This window comes from Rhinopithecus bieti, unplaced genomic scaffold, assembly GCF_001698545.2.
Source record: "Rhinopithecus bieti isolate Rb0 unplaced genomic scaffold, ASM169854v2 scaffold_51907, whole genome shotgun sequence".
Taxonomy (NCBI): Eukaryota; Metazoa; Chordata; class Mammalia; order Primates; family Cercopithecidae; genus Rhinopithecus; species Rhinopithecus bieti.
In genome coordinates, this window is record NW_016820817.1 from 792,221 (window position 1) to 814,970 (window position 22,750).

Genomic DNA, 22,750 nt, shown 5'->3' on the forward strand with positions numbered 1-22,750 from the left:
AAAAAAAAAAAAAAAAAAAAAAAAAGTTTTTCTATTTGCTTTCTAATGAGAAATCTAGTTATTGCAATTATTGTTCTTCTATTGACATATGTCCTTTTCTTTGGTTATTTTCAAAATTTTTATTTTCTACATCTATATAGTTTTCAGAGATTGATTATGATGTGAGTTGAACCTGGGTTTATTGACTGGGTTAACTGACTCTTGTCATTTCTATCCTGCTATTCAGCTCATTCAGCTGAATGTGTTTTATTTTGGTTATTGTCATTTTCCGTTCCTAAATTTCCATTTTATAACTTTATTCTTTATATTTTCTAGCCCTTTGCTAGGAGTTTTTACTTTTCCAATCATTTCAAGAGTGTTTATAATTTGCTTCTTGGAACATTTTTATAGTAGTTTAAGTGTTTGTCAGATAATTCCAACATCTATGTTATCTTGGGGCTGGTACCTGTTGATTGTCTCTTCCTATGGGAGTTGAGATATTCTTGGTTCTTCCTGTCAAGTGATTTTGCATTGTATCCTGAATATTTTGAATACAGTTGTCCCTTGGTATACATGGAGGACTGATTCCAGGATGCCGAAGTACACCAAAATCCATGTATATTCAGTTGTCAGTTGGCCCTGCAGAACTTATGTATATGAAAAGTCAGCCCCTCCACATACATGGGTTTCGCATCCTGCAAATAGTGTATTTTCCATCCACAAGTGGTTGAAAAAAATCCACATAAGTGGACCTGTACACTTCAAACCTATGTCAACTGTATTATGTTATGAAGCTCTGGGTATTCTAGATATCCTTTGGAGAATGTTAATACCTTTGTTTTAGCATGTAATCAACACAAGTTCAAGCCACAGGTTCCAATATGACTTCTGTGGTCTGTGGCTACAACGTCAGCTCAGTTTTCAAAGCTTTCACAATGTTATCTAGATCTGCCCTGTGCATCTCCCAGTGGTCAATCTGGGATCTGGTGGTGGTTTGTTGGTCCAGTTCTTAAAGGCTTTGGTAGGCTCATTAGAATAAGATCTACATATGGCAAATGTGTAGTTCAGGAGTACGTCTAGGAGTTTAACACAATACATGGGGTTGCTTTCCTGAGCTCCTCCCTCTCTGTCATCTTCCCAGTAATTTCGGGTTCCCTGGAGCCCCTCCTGGCCAGAAAGCTGGGGATTCAGCCCACTTTCCCACCCACTTCTGTGACTGTATCCAGGTCTAGAATCAAGCAGTAGGAAGAATGGGGGTAAGGGATGGAGGGTGGCAACCTCACTACCAGTTCAAATAGTATTTTGAATTCTTATCTTCTTCCCCAATCTGTTTACTATTTAATTTTCAATGTCCTCAAATAGCTGCTCCATGCATTCTGTCCAGATTTTATAGTTGTATTCAGTGGGAGAGAAAATATGAAGTGTTTTTACTCCATCTTAACTGGAACTCTTTAAAGATAGTTTAGCCAGAATTCTGACAATTGGTTTCTGTTACATTACATACCAACTAGCCTTTGTTTAATAAAATGTAAGCTTGCTTGCTCACCAACACCAGCAACAGACACCTTGTTCCAAAGAGACCAAACAGGTTTGGGAGGTTCTCTTTTAAGAATATGCTCACTATTTCCTTTACAGGTAATGAAAAAGGCAGAAGCCTTCATTTCTCTTTTCACAGTCTCTATGATAGGAAGTAGAAGTCTCTAAAATTCAAGATAGTGCCCTAGAAGGCAACTAAGCAACAGTAATTGAAGATTATTTTATTTCTGGTGTTAAGTACTCATCTCTTCATTTATAAGTACAACTCATGGTAGTACAGCCTTTAATCAAGACGCAAAAAACATTAAGAAATTACTTTGAAGATCACACAAGTTCTCAGAGGTAAAGTTCAATAGAGGTACTTCTTGATGCTAAGCACATAATTTTCAAGAACAAAAGGAAAATTAAAAACTATTGAAAACAGAAACCAAAAGATTAAGCAGAATCAGAGGCCCTAGCTGAAGAATGAATAAACCAAGTTTCATATCAGCTGACAGGATGGACAGGAACAGGGACACATTTCATAGGAAGAACCAAATTTATCTAGATAGTTATGACATAGACAATATGGGAAATCAAAAAACGTGTTTCTTTCTCTGCTTAAGGAAAGTGTTAGTAGCAATGAAAATAATCACACCACCGAATAGGAATGTATGAAAAAATCTAAACAAATAAGAGAAACAAAGTATATCACACCAGGTTTTGAACTCAGGATACAAAGAACTAAGAATAATGTCTTGCTTAGATTTCACAATGAAAGTTAAGTACACACAGAGGTAACAATAAAACCCTAACACCAAACAGTGGAAATGTTTTAAATAGTAAAACTTTAAATTGAATTAGATACACTTTGGAAAATTTCATGGATCCAACTCTAAAATTCTTAACAATGCTTATAATTACATCTGAATCAATACTTAAAAGAACAAGTTTACCAGGAAATGTAAGGTTAAATGCTAAAATAAACAAAACAAACAGGAAAAAACAAACAAACAAACAAACTCCTAAACATTAACAGCTGAATCTTAAGTCAAGGGAACCAAAAGCAAATTGCAAATTTTAAAAAATCACCATTCCACCTTATCTTAACTTCAAGGATACCACAACCGAAATACAAGATCTTTTTTAAGCCCTCAAAGACAATTATTAGCAGTCATTCCACCAAATCAAACAGTTTAGAATCTTTTTTTTTTTTCCTCCCAACCACTAAGGCTGGTTATTACAATGCACTGTCCAGAACATCTGAGATTCCTGGAATTTGATATGTAAACTCTGGTGCCTTGTTGGTCAACATTACTCATTCATCCCTACCTTCCTGAAAAAAAGTGGTATATTCCTCATAATCTCAACTAGCCACCTTCTCTCTTTAACTTAAACCAATAACATTTGATTTATAAATTATGTAAAATATTAATGTGCTACAGTTATTCTATATTACAAAAAATTTTTTTTCAGTTGTCACCCTTACACTCTTTTTTCTTCTCATTTTCTTTTCAGTCCTCTGGAAAGAAAGAAGTAACATATTCATGGTCTATCTCAAACTTAAGTCTAAGAGCTCAATGACATCTACCTTAAATGTTCCTACAGTTAATGTTTATAAGCTACTGTTTTTTTCTTTTATGCCTCGCCTTCCCCTAAATTATGACAATCTTGTAATATAAGCAGAGCAGGAGTTGTTAAATTCATTTTAAATACAAGGAAACAGAGGTAAGTTCAAAGAATTAAAGTAACTTTCCCCAAAACAAGCTCTCAATAATGGCAGGCTGAATCTAGAATCCAAGATACTTTACTTACAGTTCAATGCTATATTTTTTTAAATAGGCATCTTTCTACTAAGAGAGTAATAAGTCTCTCAAAACACATAGATGCTACACATCAAAATAAAGTATGCATGCAATCTTCTTATGAATCTCTGATATTTTCTTTTCCATTTAAGGTATACCAGTAAAGAAATACTACCATTAAAGTTATCTTGTAAAAATATCCATGAAGGAAACCTAGTGAGGCTTTCATGGTTCCAAGAGAACCTAATGAATGATAATTGGATGATAAATGAACTATGACAGTTCAAGAGGCCAAATCTCAGATTCCCAAATCACAGTATTTTGACCATTTAGTTAGTAGGAAAATAGAAGTGACAAATTTTAAAGCCCCCCTTCTTTCTTATCCCAGATCAATGGTTCTCAGTGAGATCTGCAGAGCAGCAGCAGCAATAGCAGCAACATCTGGTAATTTATTGGAAATCCCATTTTCAGGTCCTACCCTAGATCTACTACAGTATTATAAACTCTTGTTGTGGGACCTAGCAATCTGTATTTTAACAAGCTCTCCAGATAATTTTACGCATGTCAACGTTTGAGAACCACTGTCCTACACTATCAGTGCTGTGAAACCTTTCAATCTGTTTCTCTGCTGTCATACACAAGTTCTTTATAACTTGTCATTTTAAGAATGTCATCCTCTTGCTGTATTAATTTGACTGCTAGAATGTACTTTTTATGACAAGTTTCATTTGTCACTGTCTAGTACTCTATGAGTTCTGGCCATGTAGAACTTGCATGAAGTTTAAATACAAACTGATATAATTTAATAGTGTGCCTATCACCTTCCATTGACTTCAAATATTTTCAAATTTCATTTTAAAAATATACTGTGCTGTTCTCATACCTAAATATTTTCTAATCAGTAATGAGCCTTATGATTCAGTATTTTATTTATTGTACAATGTCTTATGACAAATTGTACCAACAGTTTTTATAACCTATATTTTCTATAAACAAAATCCCAAAAACTTTAGGATACAAGGCTTCTAATCTGGTCTACATTTTAGTCATTTATTCTTTTTCTCAGTTCCTACAGGTTGCATTGTGAAGCAAATATACCATTAGGTCTTGATTTCCTTTTTCTCCCTCACCATCCGATAACAAATCAAAGTGGAATGTCAGGAATTGGTAAAAAGAAAGTAAATGAATTCTTTGTCTCACTCTGCACAGATGCATTGAACTCACATTTCCCAAAGGAGAAAGAAGAAATTCAAAAGGAAATAAGGGTCACAAAATATACAACAATCAAATCAAAATGTTTGAACTGCAAAGTCAGACAAATAGCTCTACAAAATTCTGGATGATGTGCTAAGAAAAGAAAATAGTGAGGGCTATATTTTAATCTAGGACACATAACACACATATCATACAAGTTTGCAGCTGCATTAAATAAAAATATGCCTGCTTGTCTGAAGTTAGAGTTCAGCAATTAGTAATCCATGTATTAAAAAAAAAATTCAGCAGGGCACAGTCGCTCACACCTGTAATCCCAGAACTTATGGAGGCTGAGGCAGAAGGAAACCTAGTGAGGCTTTCATGGTTCCAAGAGAACCTAATGAATGATAAATGGATGATAAATGAACTATGGCAGTTCAAGAGGCCAAATCTTCAGGTCACAAGATCGAGATCAGCCTAGACAACACTGGGAGACCCCGACTCTCCAAAAAATTTAAAAAATTAGCCAGGTGTGGTGGCATGTGCCTGTGGTCTCAACCACTTGGTAGGCTGAGGTAGGAGGAGTGCTTGAGCCCGGGAGGTCAAAGCTGCAGTGAGCTCAGATTGCGTCACTGCACTCCAGCCTGGGTGACAGAGTGAGACTCTTCTCAAAAACAAAAACAAAAAAAACCCAACTAAAAAAACTTTCACAAAGAGATGGCAAAATGGAAGAATGCCAGTACTTATATTTTAGGAAAAGTATCTAGAAAATCATAAAATTTCAGAATTTGAAAGGGCTAGTATAGAAAATATGAAGTTATAATAGCGAGAAAAAGAGAAAGGATGCTTATGTTTTTTCAGGTAACAGAGAAAGGGAAAGAAGACAGTCTCTAAGTTGAAAATAAAACGTTTGAATTACAGGAATATCCACAGACATGTCAGTTGGTTTTCAAATAGACAGAAAACCTGTCAGGTCAATAGGAACACCATGCAGCAGGAACTTCTTCAATGGAATAAGACTGGGGTGGAAGCCAACCCAAAGGCAGTCTGTTTTTAAGTGCCAAATGAGAATGACAAAATCAGAAGAAGTCGATAGGAAGAATGAAAAGAAATTATTTGATACTTTTTAAAAACCTGTCCAGTTTAACACAATTTGTCCTTACATCTGGAATGCAAAGATGAAGAGCCTCCAAAACTTTACTAGAGGAAAGAAAAACTACAGGAGAAATGATCCAGGTGCAGTGGCTCATGCCTGTAATCCCAGCACTTTGGGAGGCTGAGGCAGCAGGATCAGAGGTCGGGAGTTCAAAACCAGCCTGACCAACATGGAGAAATCCCATCTCTACTAAAAATACAAAATTAGTCAGGCGTGGTGGCACATGCCCGTAATCTCAGCTACTCGGGAGGCTGAGGCAGGAGAATCTCTTGAACCCGGGAGGCAGAGGTTGCAGTGAGCCGAGATCGTGCCCTTGCACTCTAGCCTGGGCAACAAGAGTGAAATTCCATCTCACAAATAAAAAGAAAAAAAAAAATTCTAGTTACTGTTTTCTGAGACAGTCTCACTCCGTCACTCAGGCTGGAGTCAATTCAGTGGCACCATGTCGGCTCACTGCAACCTCTGCCACCCAGATTCAAGCGATTCTTATGTCTCAGACTCCCAAGTAACTGGGATTACAGGTGTGTGCCACCAAGTCCAGCTAATTTTTCATATTTTTAGTAAAGACAGGGTTTCACCATGTTGCCCAGGCTGGTCTCGAACTCCTAAGCTCAGGTGATCCGCCCACGTCAGCCTCCCAAAGTGATAGGATTACAGGTGTAAGTCACTACACATGGCTTAAGAATTCCAGTCAGTTGAAAGCAAATATGGATAAGATTATGAATGAAGGGGATTCAGATTGTGATTTAATATTTATATGAGAAATATCATTGCTGAAACATTTCTCAGCATAAAGAAAGCCTACAGCTTCTGTAAACAGTTCTTCGAAGTTCTACGTTTATAAGATAGCCAGTAATCTTTTTTCTATGACAAGCCTGGTAGGTAGGTTTGAAAGGGAAAACAAATCAGTTCTAAATCGAGCAAGCATAAGGCAGCTGTGCTAAAAAAAAAAAAAAAAAAAAAAAAAAAAACATGAGTGAACAAAGAAAACTTCTCAGACAGCCAAATACCAAAAATTCATACACCAAAGCATCATAGTTTATACCAGCATGATAGTGATTAATGCATCCTAAATGCTAACCTCACAAATTACCATACAAGCAAGCAATCCAACTCTCTATTAAGATATGGTCAGCCGGGCACGGTGCCTCACTCCTGTAATTCCAGCCCTTTGGGAGGCTGAGGCGGGTAGATCACCTGAGGTCAGGAGTTTCAGACCAGCCTGGCCAACATGGTGAAACCTCATCTCTACTAAAAATACAAAAATTAGCTGGATGCAGCGGTACATGCCTCTAATCCCAGCTACTCGGGAGGCTGAGGCCAGAGAATCACTTGAACCTGGGAGGCAGAGGCTGCCCTGAGCTGAGATCGTGCCACTGTACCCCAGCCTGGGGAAAAGCAAGACCCCATCTCATAAAAAAAAAAAAAAAAAAAAAAGTCAATATTTATGCAATCAAACAAAATACACTATCACTGTGTATTTGATTCTGAACTAGAGCCCCTTAGAACACTCAAGTTATTAAGAACTCGAGGGGGGCAGAAGGATGACAAAAATGACAATATTTGACTTTCACCAAACATTTGCAATACAGAGTGGCTATGTTCTTGGAAAGGGGCCAATGTATTTGATTCCTTTTTTTGATCAAAGAAGATTTATGACAGGAAGCAACTAGAAAACTTTCAAAATATTTTGGAAAGAAGTTAGATTGAGTTCCTTTAATCTTGCTTGGAAAAAGAAATAAATGGAGGTGCAAAGGAAGAGAAAAACACAGGTTTGCTACCACCTGTTCTCATTAAGAGAGGCATTTTTTTGGTACATTTCCTCTCACAGTTTTCTTTGAAAAATGTTGTCCACCTATTCATCCCTTAGGGAATTATTAAACAACATACTAAAATAAAATGCAAACAAAAACAAAACAATCCCATACAAAGTTGAAGGAAAAATTAATCTAAGATTCAGATGCTTATGAAGGTTTACGAAGGAGGGACAGACAGGGTAAGGTTAAAAGGGTAAGCTTTCTGTTGCATATTTTCCAAAAAGGGAATGCAATTAGAAGATAAGCATCTAGTCAGTCCTTAATTAAAACAAGGTGGGATACCCATGATTCACAGCAACGTTAGGTTGCCCATCCCTAATATCTGCATGCCAGGTTTGCTTAAAGAGAATTATCGGTACAGTTCTCATACTAATATTTTTAGATATATTTTCCACTGGAAAGACATCAGTATGAGGAATAGTTTCTTGCTGAAAATAAAATGTTTCTCCTTTCAACTTTTTAAAGCCTTCTCCCTTTCCAGCGTTCCCTGTCCCAATCCTGAAATGCCTCCACCCAGAGTTCAAGTATTTTCCTTCTCTCTGTTAATGAAAACACACCACAATGATTATAAGAATCTTACTAGATTTCCACTTGTTTTGCCTCAATTCCTACATCAATCCAAACAATAAGGGCCTTTAAAACATTCATAAATAACCTGCTGCTGCTGGCACCTAGGAGCCAACTGCAGCAATGTTAAGCAACAACAAATTTCATAGTTCAAGAGGCACAGTTAAGGGAAAAGGTTGCTCAGAAAATCACTCTTATTTAGCACAAAGATCCTTAAAAATTGCATGAAATCAGTGAAGTAACTATAGAAACCAATTTCTTCAGCTCCATATCACACGTCTCACACCTCAATTGTCTTTATTATCGTCTGCTGTCAGATCCTTAATCAGAAATGTGAACAGGCTTGATGATTTATTCAGGAGGGAAAAGAATCTGTAGGTCAAGTGAAAAATTTCACACACACACCCATACACACACCGCATCTTCAACCTTAGGTACTTTCATTTCATTCTGTTCTCAGCAGCTCTGGGGGCAACTCCAGTGAGATCCAATATTAAGGCTCAATTAAAATAAGCTCCAATTAGTGGAGCTTTTTTCTCTGGGGCTAGAAAAGTCAGGAAATGGATATTGGGAAATGTAAAAAGTCAGCTACTGAGAGGAGGCTGCAGACATAAATGAACTTATTTGTTGATTTCTACAGTTGCTATGCAGAGGCCTCTGGGAGTAAAAGCTTAACCAGTCTAAGCTATAAACTAAAACCCCTGCAGCTAAACATGAACTGTGTGAAACAAGGGCTCCATTCCAGAACAGAAAACTGCTGGGCCTAGAAAATTAAAAGCCAGAGGCATTTTCCATTTAAAACTAAATCCCAGTACCGCCTCCCAGCCAAAGAATTATAAGCAGTATCAGATTTACAAAACGAACAATTACCCTGGAAAAATGTAGCCTATTGTACAATCCCAGATGCTAAATCTCAAAAGTTTCTTTTTTTTAAAAATCTCACATTATATTCCTCCAAGTATACTGCTGTAGTTTACAAAGACCCATTTCGAGACAGGCCTAAGCCTTGAAAATAAATTTTAAAAAGAGAGCACATAACTCACTGACCTCATTTGAGGTACTGCCCTTGCCTTTAGCAGTTCCTGTCCTTCCCCAAGGCTTCTGCAAATGGTATGCAACAGCAAAATAAACCCTGACCTAATTGCCAGGAGAGAGCTGCCAACCTTCCCTCAAACACAAAGACAAGCATGGTAACTTGAAAGTCCTACCTCTTTGGCTTTCTGCTTTAATCTCAGCTGTTCTGGATCTTCTTTATTAGAACGACTCTATCAAAGGAAAAGAAAATTTTAATAGAAATTACTAGTATCTAAACACCAAAGTTGCCATTAAATATTTAATAAACGACAATTTTCTCTAGTGATTGAATATCTTAGCTCCAGGGGAAATGCCTCAATCCAGTCTAGCTGCACTCCCACCCTGGTTTCCCCCGCCCCCTCATCATCTGGGCTGGCTGCTGCAGTTCTACCCTGGAGGAAGCTTATACTGAAAATGATGCTAACAATGTCAGTCAGGTCCAGTTGAGGCATGACGTTTTTCCTGTAGGAACACTGAAAACTAAAAAATTGGTGGTACAGATGAAAGAAAAGAAAAAAAGAATAATTGTTGGTTTAAATGAATAAAAACAATCAATACTGGCTGATCTTCAGGTGAAGCCATTTGGGAAAACACAGGGTATTTCAAGGACTACTAAAATCAAGAATCTGACTAACCTTGAATGAAATCTCTCTTTAAAGGTATAATTTCTAAAACTGTAAGTAGAAAACACATCTCAGTATTTTAATTAAAATATCTTATCATCTTTGGGTCTTCCATAGCACTTAATAGAATGCTGTGCACCATGTTCAATAATTGTTTACTGGATGTCACTTTCCATAGTACAGGACTGGCATAAGAAGAGAGGTGCTTTCTATATATTAAGCTATGATGGAACAAAGGGTAAGGAACTTTATTTCTGACACCATGAACATCAGTCCACTGGAAAACATGTTTGGGATATGTATATTCTTTCTTCTCATCATGACAAAGTTATTTAACTGCTTATAAATCTGAATATTTGTTCTATAAAATGCAACCTTAGCTAACTAAGCTATTAACTAGATAGCTAACTAAATAAAAGCTAAAAGTATTTTCATATTTACTAAGAGCTAGTCTTTAAATTTGAGTGCCTACTAATTTCAAAAATCTTAAATATCTACACAAAATTCAACCCAAAGCTGGTAAAATTTTTCTTCATTTTAGTTCCCAATCTACTAAAATTTCATTTGAAGCCAACGACAAACCCTTTTATTATTCTAGTTATAGTATCACCAGAGAATGAGTCTGTGTATATATGTATTTATATTAAAATATGCATTATGTATATACATATATGTGGGTGTGTATATAATATTTTGCCCCAATATAAAATGGGCACATTTCGGTATCAAGCCTTTGTCAGTCATCCAATATTTATACTGGTCATCCGTAGTACAGATTCTACTCTGTGTGCCACTGTTCTAGCCCTTGGAGACAGATGACAAAGTAACTGTAGTAACTCAAGTAACTTACATTTTAAGAAGAGAAAAATAAATAACTTTATAAAAATGAAACACATTTATGATATGCAAAATATTAGTGATGGGTAAAAATACAAAACAAATAATTGCTGACACTGTTAAGTGCTGTAAAGGAAATTAAATAGGCCAGAGGCAGTGGCTCACATCTGTAATCCCAGTACTTTGGGAGGCCAAGGTGGGAGAACTGTTTGAGCTCAAGTTCAAGACCAGCCTGTGTAATGCAGCAAGACCCCATTTCTACTAAAAATTAAAAAAATTAGCCAGGCATAGTGACTCGTGCCTACAGTTCCAGCTACTCAGCAGGCTGAGGTGGGTGGGTAGACTGCTTGAGCCTGGGAGATCAAGGCCTGCAGAGAGCTATTGTCATGCCACTGCACTCCAGCCTGGGCAACTGAATGAGACTTTGTTTCAAAATAAAATAAATTTAATTTGGGCATGGTGGCATGCATCTGTAGTTCCAGCTACTTGGGAGGCTGAGACCCAAGAATCGTTTGAACCCAGGAGGCAGAGGTTGCAGTAAGCTGAGATGGGGCCATTGCACTCCAGCCTGGGTAACAGAGCGAGACCCTATCTCCCAAAAAAAAAAAGATAATAATAATAACAATTTAAAATAAAATATATATAATTTAAAATCAAATTAAAACAAAATAAAGAAAATAGAATAATGTGATAGAAAGAGAAGTGTGGTGTGTACTTCTCTAGCTAGGATGGTAAGGAAGACATCTATGAGAAGTGATATTTGAGTAGAGATCTAAATGACAAAAAAGATGTAGTCATGCAAAGATCTGGAGGAAAACATTCCAAGCAGAAGGGACAGTAATTGCTAAAGCCTTAAAATGGGAACATATTCGAGGAAAGAAAGATGGCCTATGTGGTTGAAGCAGAAAAAAGTTGAAAGAGAAAGACTGGAGATCATGTGTTGCCTTGTAGGCCATGATAAGGAATTGGGGTTTAATTCTAGCTATAAAAACAATCCACTGGGCTGGGCACGGTAGCTCACGCCTGTAATCCCAGCACTTTGGGAGGCTGAGGCGGGCAGATCACCAAAGGTCAGGAGTTCGAGACCACCCTGGCCAACATGGTGAAACCCCATCTCTACTAAAAATACAAAAAGTAGCCAGGCATGGTGGCGGGTGCCTGTAATCCCAGCTACTTGGGAAGCTGAGGCAGGAGAAATGCTTGAACTCAGGAGGCGGAGGTAGGAGTGAGCCAAGACCACGCCATTGCACTCTAGCCTGGGCAACAACAGCAAAACTCCGTCTTGAAAACAACAACAACAACAAAAATCCACTGGCATGTTAGGAGCACAGGGGTGAGATGCCACTGATGTAACACTTTAAAAAAAAAAAAAAAAAAAGGCTCTAGCCACTCTGTAGAGGATGCACTGTAGGGATCCAAGATTGAACGCAAAGGCACACAGAGCAATTTGTAGACTGCCCTAAAACAACTGTTGTGAAGAAGAGACTGACCGAAAAGATAAGGGCAGCGTGGACTAGCATCAAAGCACAGAAGATAATAAATGGTTGCATTCGAAACATATCTTTGCAGGTAAAACTGATCAGATTTGTTGACAGGATGGATGTTGGTGACGAAGTAAAGAGGGGAATCAAGGATGACTCCTGGGATTTTGGCCCAAGCATCTTGGAGGATGGTAACTGCAACTTTCTAAGAGTGTAGAGATCTAAGAAAAAGCAGATTTAGGGGAAGAGAACTCAATGGTCAGTTCAAGATACCTAGTTAGAAGTCTAATATCCTAAGTTGGGCACAAGTTTGGCACATTCAAGGAACAGAAAGGTCAGTGTGCCTGGAGCAGAGTAGGTGACAAGGCAAGCTCAGAGAGGTAGGTGGGTGCCAAATAACATAAGGCCTTTTAAAATTTGGTAGGAAGTTTACATTTTAAGTGCAACAGGAAGCCACTGAAAGCTTTTAAGCAAAAGAGACACACATGATTTGTTATAAAAACATTCTGACCATAGTAGGAGAAATAGAAGAATGGATTGTAGAAGGAAAAGGTTACTTAGAAGATAGTATAAAAGTCCAAGTGAAAGATGAATTAGACTAGAGTAATGACAATAGTGATGAAGAAAAGTTGGATACATTTTAGAAATAAGATAGGAGATGGTTTGGATGTGGGGAGAGAGGAGACACAGAATGGAGTTAAAGATGATGCCTATGTTTTTCAGCTTGAACGTCTGGGAAGACGGTGGTGTCATTTATTGAGTCAAGAAAATCTATAAAAGTAAAAGGTATTTGGGGGGAGGAATAACAGGAGCTGTTTTGGACATATCAATTTTGAAATAACTATTGGCCAATGAAGTCATGTCAAGTAGGGAGTTAATGGTATGAGTCCAGATTTTCGTAATGCACGCTGAAATGGAGATACAGACTTAAGAGGGAATGAAGACAGAGAAGGTGGCATAGGATTGAAAGCTACTAAATCCAACATTTAGACGTCTGGTAAAGAAGGAAAAGCCAAAGGAGATAAAGAGCAAGTATAATACATTATTATAGTCAATAATAACTAAACTAGTATTTAATAGTTTATGACCTTGTTTACAACACAGTAAGTGGAAATAAAATACCAATAAACCACCTCATTACAATGACTAAGTGCTTACTTATAACACTTGAAGGCTCAAGAAAGAGCATCTTTCTGTCCCATCTTCCTGCTCTTCCCAGTGCAGTGGGTGTCAATGTGGGGACTGAGTGTGTGGGACAGCAGGAAGCAGCACAGTGACAAGGCTGTGGTGCCCCATATCCTTACGGGGAGCTGGGGCATGTGAAGGTATAGGCCAGTGGTGAAGAATACAAGGTGATGAGGGAGTACAGGTTTCATCAAGGAATGGGTCTGTGAGCGTGGTGGCCAATTACACAGACAATGAAATGGGGTGGGGAATTTAGTAGTAGCAGACAGAGGAGTCAGCCAGCATGGCTAGTTGAGAGATTAGTTACATCGATTAAACAACTGATAGAGGACATAAGTTAAATATATCAAGGATAATGGGAGCCAAGTTTCTCAAGACTGGAGAATGTGTTTACAAACAGGGAGAGAATAAGGGTAGAAAGAACTCTGAGGCACTGGATTGGAGTTGCAGGTATCCATATGAACTCACAGTTTTATAATATATACATAGATATAGAAATAGTTACAGATGGACATTTGTGTGTATATACGTGTGTACATATACACATACCATATATACATTTCCTAGATCTGTCCACTGAGAAGGGCCTACATGTAATGACACCCTTTTAGCAATGAGTATACTATATGACCTAAGGTTGGTTTCTGAATGTCATCCTCAACTGAAAAGAAGGCAGGCTTCTTAGAGAAATGGCTGATTTCAGGGCTAAAGCATGAAAACTATAAGCTGGGCCTGGAGTGCCTTGTGCCTGAAAGTGAGGACATGCTCAGTGAGTGATGGATGGAGGGACAGAAGATGGATGACTAAGGGACAGAAGGGCCAGCTGGAAGGGTCTCCCACTCAGGGGCAATTTGAGCAACAAAATAAATGACAGGAATGAATTACAACCTATTAAGACAAAGAGAAATCATGAACCCATACTAATATGAATAAAGAAAGAAAGCTCCTCCACATGGTAGGGTGCTAATAAAAGGAGGAGAGTTGATGGGAATAAAGAGTTGACATTTTGCAACCATGACAGAGGTAGCTGATTTAGGCAGACATCACAACAGACGCTATGGTTAACAAATGGAGCTTTGATGAGGAACTGGATATTGGCATGATCTTAGAATGCCTTCCTATGAAAAACTAATTGATTACAAAGGGAAAAATGAGGCTGGGCAATATAGTGAGATTCTATCTCTAAAAAACTAAAAAATTTATCCAGGTGTGGTGGCATGTGCCTGTAGTCCCAACTACTTGGGGGGCTAAGATGGGAGGATTGTTTAAGCCCGAAAGGTCAAGGCTGCAGTGAGCAGTGATCACACCACTGCACTCTAGTCTGGGCAACAAAGCAAGACCCTGTCTCAAAAAAACAAAAATAAAAAACAAGAAGTGTGGGAGACGGCAAGTTTAAAATGGAGAGAACTAGTAGGTACCAATACGACCCTTTTGATATGATCAGCTGAGAAGAGTGTAGCATTTCTGTGCATTCCTGCCAAGCATGCTTGACCTGAGTCAAATCATAAGGAAATATCAGATGAGCCCTGGTTGAAGGTCATCCTACAGAAGGTTAGGCTTATACTATTGACAACTGTCAAGGGCATAAAAGAGAAAGACTGAGAAACCCTAAAAGAATCTGAAACGAGATGACAACTATATGAAAAACAAATTCCTGAATGGGAAAACGGACCATGAAAGAGAGACATGGTTGAGCCAGCTAGTGAAATCAGAATGGGTGCTGTGCATTAGATGAGTGTTACATATGAAAATGTTGAGGAGTGGGGGTACATGATGTCTGAAGACTACTTTCAAAAAAGTTAAGAAAAGAAAAATGGCTGGGCACAGTGTCTCATGCCTGTAATCCCAGCACCTTGGGAGGCTGAGGCAGGAGGACTGCTTGAGTCTAGGAATTTGAGACCAGCTTGAGCACTGTAGGGAGATCCCGTCTCTACAAAAAAATCAAACTTTAGCCAGGCGTGGTGGTGTGTGCCTGTAGTCCCAGCTACTTAAGAAGCTGAGGTGGGAGGATTGCTTGAGCCTGAGAGGTGAAGGCTGCAGCAAGCCACTGTACTCCAGCCTAGTGACAGAGTGAGACTCTGTCTCAAAAAGAAAAAGAAAAAAAAAAACGAAAAGGAAAGAGAAAGAGGAAAGAAAGGTAGGAGGGGAGAGGAAGAAAGAAAGGGAGGAAGAGAGAAAGTGGGGAAGGAAAGAAGAGAGGGAGAGGATTAATGATTATGTGTATAGAAAGGGTAATGAAAAGGGTAGAGATAAGGCCGGACGCCGTGGCTCATTCCTGTTATCTCAGCACTTTAGGAGGCTGAGCCGGGTGGATCAAGCTCAGGAGTTGGAGACCACCCTGGGCAACATGCTGAAACTCTACTAATATACAAAAAAATTTGCTGCGCATAGTGGTGAGCGCCTATAGTCCCAGCTACTCAGAAGGCTAAGATAGGAGAATTGCTGGAGGCTGGGAGGCAAAGGTTGCAGTGAGCTGAGATCGTGCCACTGTACTTTAGCTTGACCTACAGAGTTAGACTGTCTCAAAAAACAAAAAATAAAACAAAAACGGTAGAGATGAAGCAAATGCAGTAAAATGTTAAAATTGGGGGAATCTGGAAAAGGGGCTGAGAGTACTTTGTACAGTTTTGGCAAGTTTTCTGTATTAAATAATTTCAAAATAAATCAGTAAAATAGTCGACGCATCAGTTTTTTTTCTTTTTTTTGGTTATTATTTATTTATCTTAATTTATTTATTTAGTTTATTTATTTATTTATTGGAGATGGAGTCTTGCTCTGTCACCAGGCTGTAGTGTAGCGGTGCAATCTCAGCTCACTGCAATCTCCGCCTTCCGGGGTTCAAGCGATTCCCCTGCCTCAGCCTCCGGAGTAGCTGAGGCATGCACCACCACACCCGGCTAATATTTGTATTTTTAGTAGAGATGGGGTTTCACCATGTTGGCCAGGATGGTCTCAATCTCCTGACCTCGTGATCTACCCACCTCAGCCTCCCAAAGTGCTGGGATTACAGACATGAGACACTGTGCCCAGTCTCAAAATAAATTAGTTTTTAAAAAAGCAATTGCTATGTGATTAGGAACAAATACTCTAAAGAGGGAAGCTATCAGCAACACTAGAAATTAAAACAAATGTGTTTAAAACAAAAATTAAGACTCCAGTGCTCAGCCTTTAAGATTTCTCAAAATGGCCCCACGCCTATGAAGAAATGTGGAGCTTCAAAATGGAAACTGTAGTGGAATTAGCTTTTATCTCATCTGACACTAATAGCCCAGGTAAACGTTTAAATAAGGGAGAATGGAAATAAACAGCCTTGGCCAGGTGGTGGCTCACGCCTGTAATCCCAGCACTTTGGGAGGCCAAGGAAGGCGGATCACCCGAGGTCAGGAGCTCCAAGACCAACCTGGCCAACATGGTGAAACCCTGTCTCTACTAAAACACACACACACACACACACACACACAAAATTAGCCAGGCATGGTTGTAGGTACCTGTAGTCCTAGCTACTCAGGAGGTTGAGGCAGAGAACTGCTTAAACCCAGGAGGCAGAGGTTGCAGTAAGCCGAGATCATGCCACTGCATTTCAGCCTGGGTGACAGCGTAAGACTCTGTCTCCAAAAATAAAATAAAATAAATAAGCCTCACCATTCTTTTACTCTATTTCCACCCAGCCTGTATTTTGTTCCAAATTACTAATTTTACCCATAACCTTCCTGTCTACTTTCCAAATTTTCCTCTCTCAACTTCAACTTGGCATGTATCAAATTGGATTCCTAAAGAGACCCTGAAATTTTACAAAACATTTCAGCTGAGGTTGAGGATAGGGAGAGCAACAGGAAATGTGAGAAGACAAAAGATTATGATTCATTAAACTAAATGAACTGAAAGCCACCACACCATCCTGGCTGTGAGACATCCTATTAGTAATTTCATTTTAGGAAATCCTCTGGAGAAATCTAAAGGCCTAATAAAACCAAGACAGTCAACCAATGATAAAGCCACCTCTGACCACACTGCCAGGCCACGTTCACTCATAAATCACACTGGCTCTTACCTTGGCTGCCTTAAGTAACATTTCTCTTTCTTCTAAATCCTTTCTCTGCTTCTCCAATTGATCCAGCTTTTCAAGAAATTTGAGCTGTGACCTGGTATCACTACACAGGATGTAATTTTCACTTGCCTGGGAAAAAAAAAAAACAAAACAGAAAGTCTTATAATGATCGTGGGCCGCACATTCTACATTAGGTACTGCATAAACCCGCTAAAGACAGGAATACCAACATAAATAGGAAGCTAAACTTTCAGAAGGTAATGATTTTGTTTCTATTAAGCAAACATCCCCCCATACCCACTCCACCAGAAAAGAAACTTTAATCATCCTTAAAATTTGAGGCCGGGCGCGGTGGCTCAAGCCTGTAATCCCAGCACTTTGGGAGGCCGAGACGGGCGGATCACGAGGTCAGGAGATCGAGACCATCCTAGCGAACACGGTGAAACCCCGTCTCCACTAAAAAAAAACAAAAACCTAGCCGGCCGGGCGAGGTGGCGGGCGCCTGTAGTCCCAGCTACTCGGGAGGCTGAGGCAGGAGAATGGCGTAAACCCGGGAGGCGGAGCTTGCAGTGAGCTGAGATCTGGCCACTGCACTCCAGCCTGGGCGACAGAGCGAGACTCCGTCTCAAAAAAAAAAAAAAAAAAAATTTAAGAGGTGATTAACCAGTTATGTTTCAAAGAACTTTGCTAGTAAACATCATTGCAGGGTGCAGGGGGAGGAATTAAGCCAAGCAGATCCTTCCAACAATAGGAAGTAGAAACTAAAGAGTGTTCCATTCACCAGTAACCTAAATCTTTTTAGATTATTATCTACCTCAGCAGAAATTAATATAAGTAATTAAATCTTAGTTTTGTGAAAGACAAAAAGCAAGAAACAATCACCTCACTGAAAAATACACCAAAGATGAAAGTTATCACCTTGGTTACCATGGTTAGATTGGTTTAACCTTGACAACCGAATATAACTTCTATCAAAATACAACCCAAGTTAAGATGGCAAACATTAAAATCTTGAAATGCTATCTTGAGGATTACTCAGAGGTGTGAATTTGGACAGAAGCTGTGGTCAAAGAAATTTAGTATACAATTTATAAATGAGAGCCATAACAAACGTATAAATTGTCTTAACTGTTCCATACAATGATAAAATACAAATTGCTCAATTTATTCTGTGGGTGTAAAACAGTGCTTTCCCACCTAAATATTTTCTAATTTTCTTCACCTATATAGCTGCCTCTTTCTCCTCTATGAGTGTGTATAGCAAGAGTGGGGGATGGGGTTAGGGGAGGTGATGGGACAGGGAGAACTTTCTAATCAATGTTTAAGACATCTTGCTATCTACTCATCTCAATAATTCGGATATTCAAGAGAAACTGTATAGTAGAAAAATCGAAGGTCTTTAAACAACAGTCAGCGCCTGGCCTGGAAATCATGAGTACCACACCACTCCTATCTTTGTTTTATCCCCCTGCTTATGGCTGATTCAATTAACTGGGACTGAGGGATTTCATATGCCCAAGATTCTTTTTAAATTAAATTTTTATTGTTGGTATTTAACTAGATCAAAAGAGTATTACATAGTTTAAGGAACAAGGATATATTAGTGCTACTTATTTTACTTCATGTTTAATACAAAAGAATTCTCAACTGTTTTAAAGTTAAATAACACAAGATAGAATATGGAATACATTATAAGCTAACCATAGAGGTTAAATATAATAACCAGTGGTTTCTTAAATACTTAATCTTTACCATTTTTGTGTTTGGACACTCTGGAAATAGTTTAATGATGGGATTTAATTTAAAAGGGACAGCAAATACTAAATTAAAAAGGGGCACAGACTTTTTAAATTTTAGCCCAATCATATTCCCATGCTAAGATTCCTTCCTCTCTCTCTCTCCCAACTCATATACAACGACCTCTGACATTCGCATCCTTTTCTCTTCCATATCACAATGAGTGCCTTCCCTATTCATATTAAGTGCCTTCCCTATTCACATTAAGTCTATAAACAAATGAGTGCCTTCCCTATTCATATTAAGTCTATAACCTTATTTAAACAACAGTAACCCCAATCTTATGTTGCTTCCTGTATACCTACCTGACCTAACTGAAGACTTCATGCACCAACAGAGTAGGGCTTTACAATGTTAGGGCCACTGCATATTAAATGGTTTAGCCATGAAAATGTAATGACCCAGACCAAATGATATCGGCACCATCAAATGAATCCCATCTAAAGCAACCAGTATATACCTTTCAACTGGAAAACCCTGAATGAAGCTTCTCCATGGCCATAGGCACACAGGCGACTATAATATATCTTCAGTGGGAAAACACTTGGTACCCAGATCAAAAGCTCTGTACTACAAGTCACTTTCTACTTATTTACTTAGATCTCAGTTTATGACTAATGATTAATTAAAGAATTATAGCAAACCAGGTGAAAGATTATCAAAAGTAAATGGATGTTCCAGAGTGGAAAGAGATGGGGGGGATTTCACTTTTTTAATAACAGTAACTCACTTTTATAAAATCTACGGGGTAGAATTTCCTACACTGTACAGATAAAAATAAATCCTATCAGGGATGAACTGAAATACAAGGACAGGGATAAAGCTGGGACATAAAGATTATTACAAACAAAGATTAAAAAATAAGGGTTATTTCAAACTGAATCCAAATATAACCAAATGATAATTATTTTGACTTAAATGGGCTGATAATCTTTTGTTATTTTCTATATATGCAAAGGTAGACGGTGGCATTAGCTGTATTAACGAATGAGTGTAGGAAAAGGAAAGCTCAGGAAAATCAGTCAGAACAGGTAGTATACAAGACAGCAGGTTAAGGAGGTGTCAGCTTTAAGCTAACTTAGTGAGGTCTTCCAGGTGGGGGAGATACTATCCATTTTGCCTACTGCAACTAAATGTTTGGAAATATGCTACTGATATACAACAAAAGAATTCCAGCTGAAAGCTGTACACAACAGAGCTTTGTATGCCATTCAATAAATATTACTTTAAACAATTCTATTCCATTGAAAATTATACTTATTATGTTTTATATAGAAACTGCCTACTATAAATCAAGATGTACTCATGTGGCCAGGCATGGTGACTCACCCTTGTAATCCCAACACTTTGGGAGGCCAAGGCGGGTGGATTGCTTGAGGCCAGGAGTTTGAGACCAGCCTGGCCAACATGGCGAAACCCCACCCCTACTGAAAAAGGTATTCATGTATCTCTGAAACAGCAGTGTGATTAAGGCAGAAGTAGGGAGAATACAAGTTTGAAAACTGTAAGATAGTTTAAAAGTTAAAGTAGTAAGTCAAAAATATGTGTATAATTTTCCCACATCACAAAATTAAAGCTAAGCTGATAACAATCCAAACTAGATTGTAGATTTAGGATGTTAATTGTAATCTCTATGGTAATGGCTAAGAAGATATCTAAATACATCCAAAACGAAATGAGAAGGGGATCAAGATGGAACAAAACAAAAACAATCAATTAAACATAAGAAGCAGAGGAAGTGAGGAACACAAAACTTATAAGGCATACAGAAAACAAACAGCAAAATAGAAGTTATTTCTTATCAGTAATTACATTTTAAGTGTAAATGGATTAAGCTCTTCAAGGAGACTAGCAGAATGAATTTTAAAAAATGATCAAACTATATGCTGTCTACAGTTCAGTTGAAACCGTATCAATACGTTGAAAGTGAAAGGATGGAAAAAGATATTCCATGCAAGTAACAAAAGAAATATCTGACAGTATAGACTTTAAGTACAAAACTGTGAAAAGAGACAAAGAAATTATTATATATTGATAAAAAGGTCAATTCATCAAGAAGATACACACATCAAACCAGAGTTCTCAAATATACGAAGCAAACAAACATTGACAGAATTTTGTTTTAAAAACAGTTCCACAGCATGGGCAACATAATGAGCCTCCGTTTCAAAAAAAAAAAAATTAGTTGGGATGGTGGCACATGCCTGTTAGTCTTAGCTACTGGAGAAGCTGAGGTGGGAGGGTGGCTTGAGCCCAGGAGTTCGAGGTTGCAATGACCTATGATTGCACCACTGCACTCCAGCCTGGGTGACAGAGTGAGACCCTGTCTCAAAAACAAAAAGAAAAAAAGAGTTCCACAATAGTTGAAGATTTTAATACCACACTTTCAATAATGAATAGAACATCCAGATGGATGGTCAATAAGGAAACAGAGGACTTAACATCATAAACCAACTATATCTATCAGACATCTATGAAACAAAAGCAGAATACACATTCTTCTCAAGTGCACATGAAACATTCTCCAGGATACAATGTATGTTAAGTCATAAAACAAGCCTCAATAAATTTTAAATGAATGATTCATACCAAGTATCTTCTCTAACCACAACTGAATGCAGCTAGAAACCAACAACAAAAGGAAAACTGGAAAATTCCCAGATATTTGGACATTAAACAACATACTCTTAAACAGTCACAAAGCATCAATAAATCTCAAAAGAAATGAGAAAATATTTAAAGATAAGTGAAAACGACAACACAACATAACAAAACTTATGGAATGCAGTGAAAGCAGTACTCAGAGGGAAATGTATAGCACTAAATGCCTACATTATAAAAGAAAGATCTCAAATAAAAGACCTAACTTTACATCTTATGAAACTAAAAAAAAGGAGCAAACTAAGCCTGAAGCTTAGAAAGAACAAAATAATATAAAAACTAGAGTGGAGATAAATGAAATTGAAAACAGATAAACAAAAGAGAAAATTAATAAAACCACAAGTTGCTTCTTTGAAAAGCTCAACAAAATCAACACACCATTCGCTTTACTAGCAAAGAAGAAAAAGAGAGAAGACGCAAATAACAAAAATCAGTAATGTAAGGGAGATCATTACCATTGACCTTACAGAAATAAAAGGTTACAAGAGAGTATTATAAACAGTCCCATGCCAACAAATTAGATAACCTAGGCGAAATGAAAAAATTCCTAGAAACACAAAATTAATATCTTTATTTTTGTGTGTTTCTAGGAATTATAAAATACTGATATTGTTTTGTTTTGTCATAGCTTTTATCCTGTTGATCACATATTCCTAAGTCAGTCCAGCAAATTTTCACAAAGATTTATGCAAGTGAGGACCTCAGCAATCATATATAGTTTTTCTAACATTCTAAATGAAACAGAAAGGAAAAAATAATAATAATATGATTCCTCCAGGGAACTTACTGGTGGTATAGTAGCTGACAATTTCCTAGTTTCCTTTAACCTTTGACTAGGATATCATGGCAATGACCATTCTTTCAAATTCAAAATCTCTTAAGGTTACCTACATACCATCTTGTTCAAAATCTAGCTACAAACATTTCTTGAAAAAAGGGAAACAGTTATCTTATTTATTTATTTATTTTCATTTCAGGTTACCTTCTCTTTTCATCCCTAATCACCCAATA

At 37.9% G+C, this 22,750-nt stretch overlaps 1 protein-coding gene across 1 annotated transcript in view; it reads right to left on the reverse strand.

Moving 5' to 3' along the window:
• Positions 1-22,750, reverse strand: part of TAF4B (TATA-box binding protein associated factor 4b) — a 156,503-nt gene that overhangs the window by 46,689 nt on the left and 87,064 nt on the right. The window contains exons 12-13 of the mRNA XM_017859976.1: positions 17,285-17,410; positions 9,242-9,298 (exon numbers count right to left, since the gene is read on the reverse strand). Of these exons, the coding sequence (XP_017715465.1) occupies positions 9,242-9,298; positions 17,285-17,410 (183 nt within the window). The remainder of the gene's footprint in view (positions 1-9,241; positions 9,299-17,284; positions 17,411-22,750) is intronic.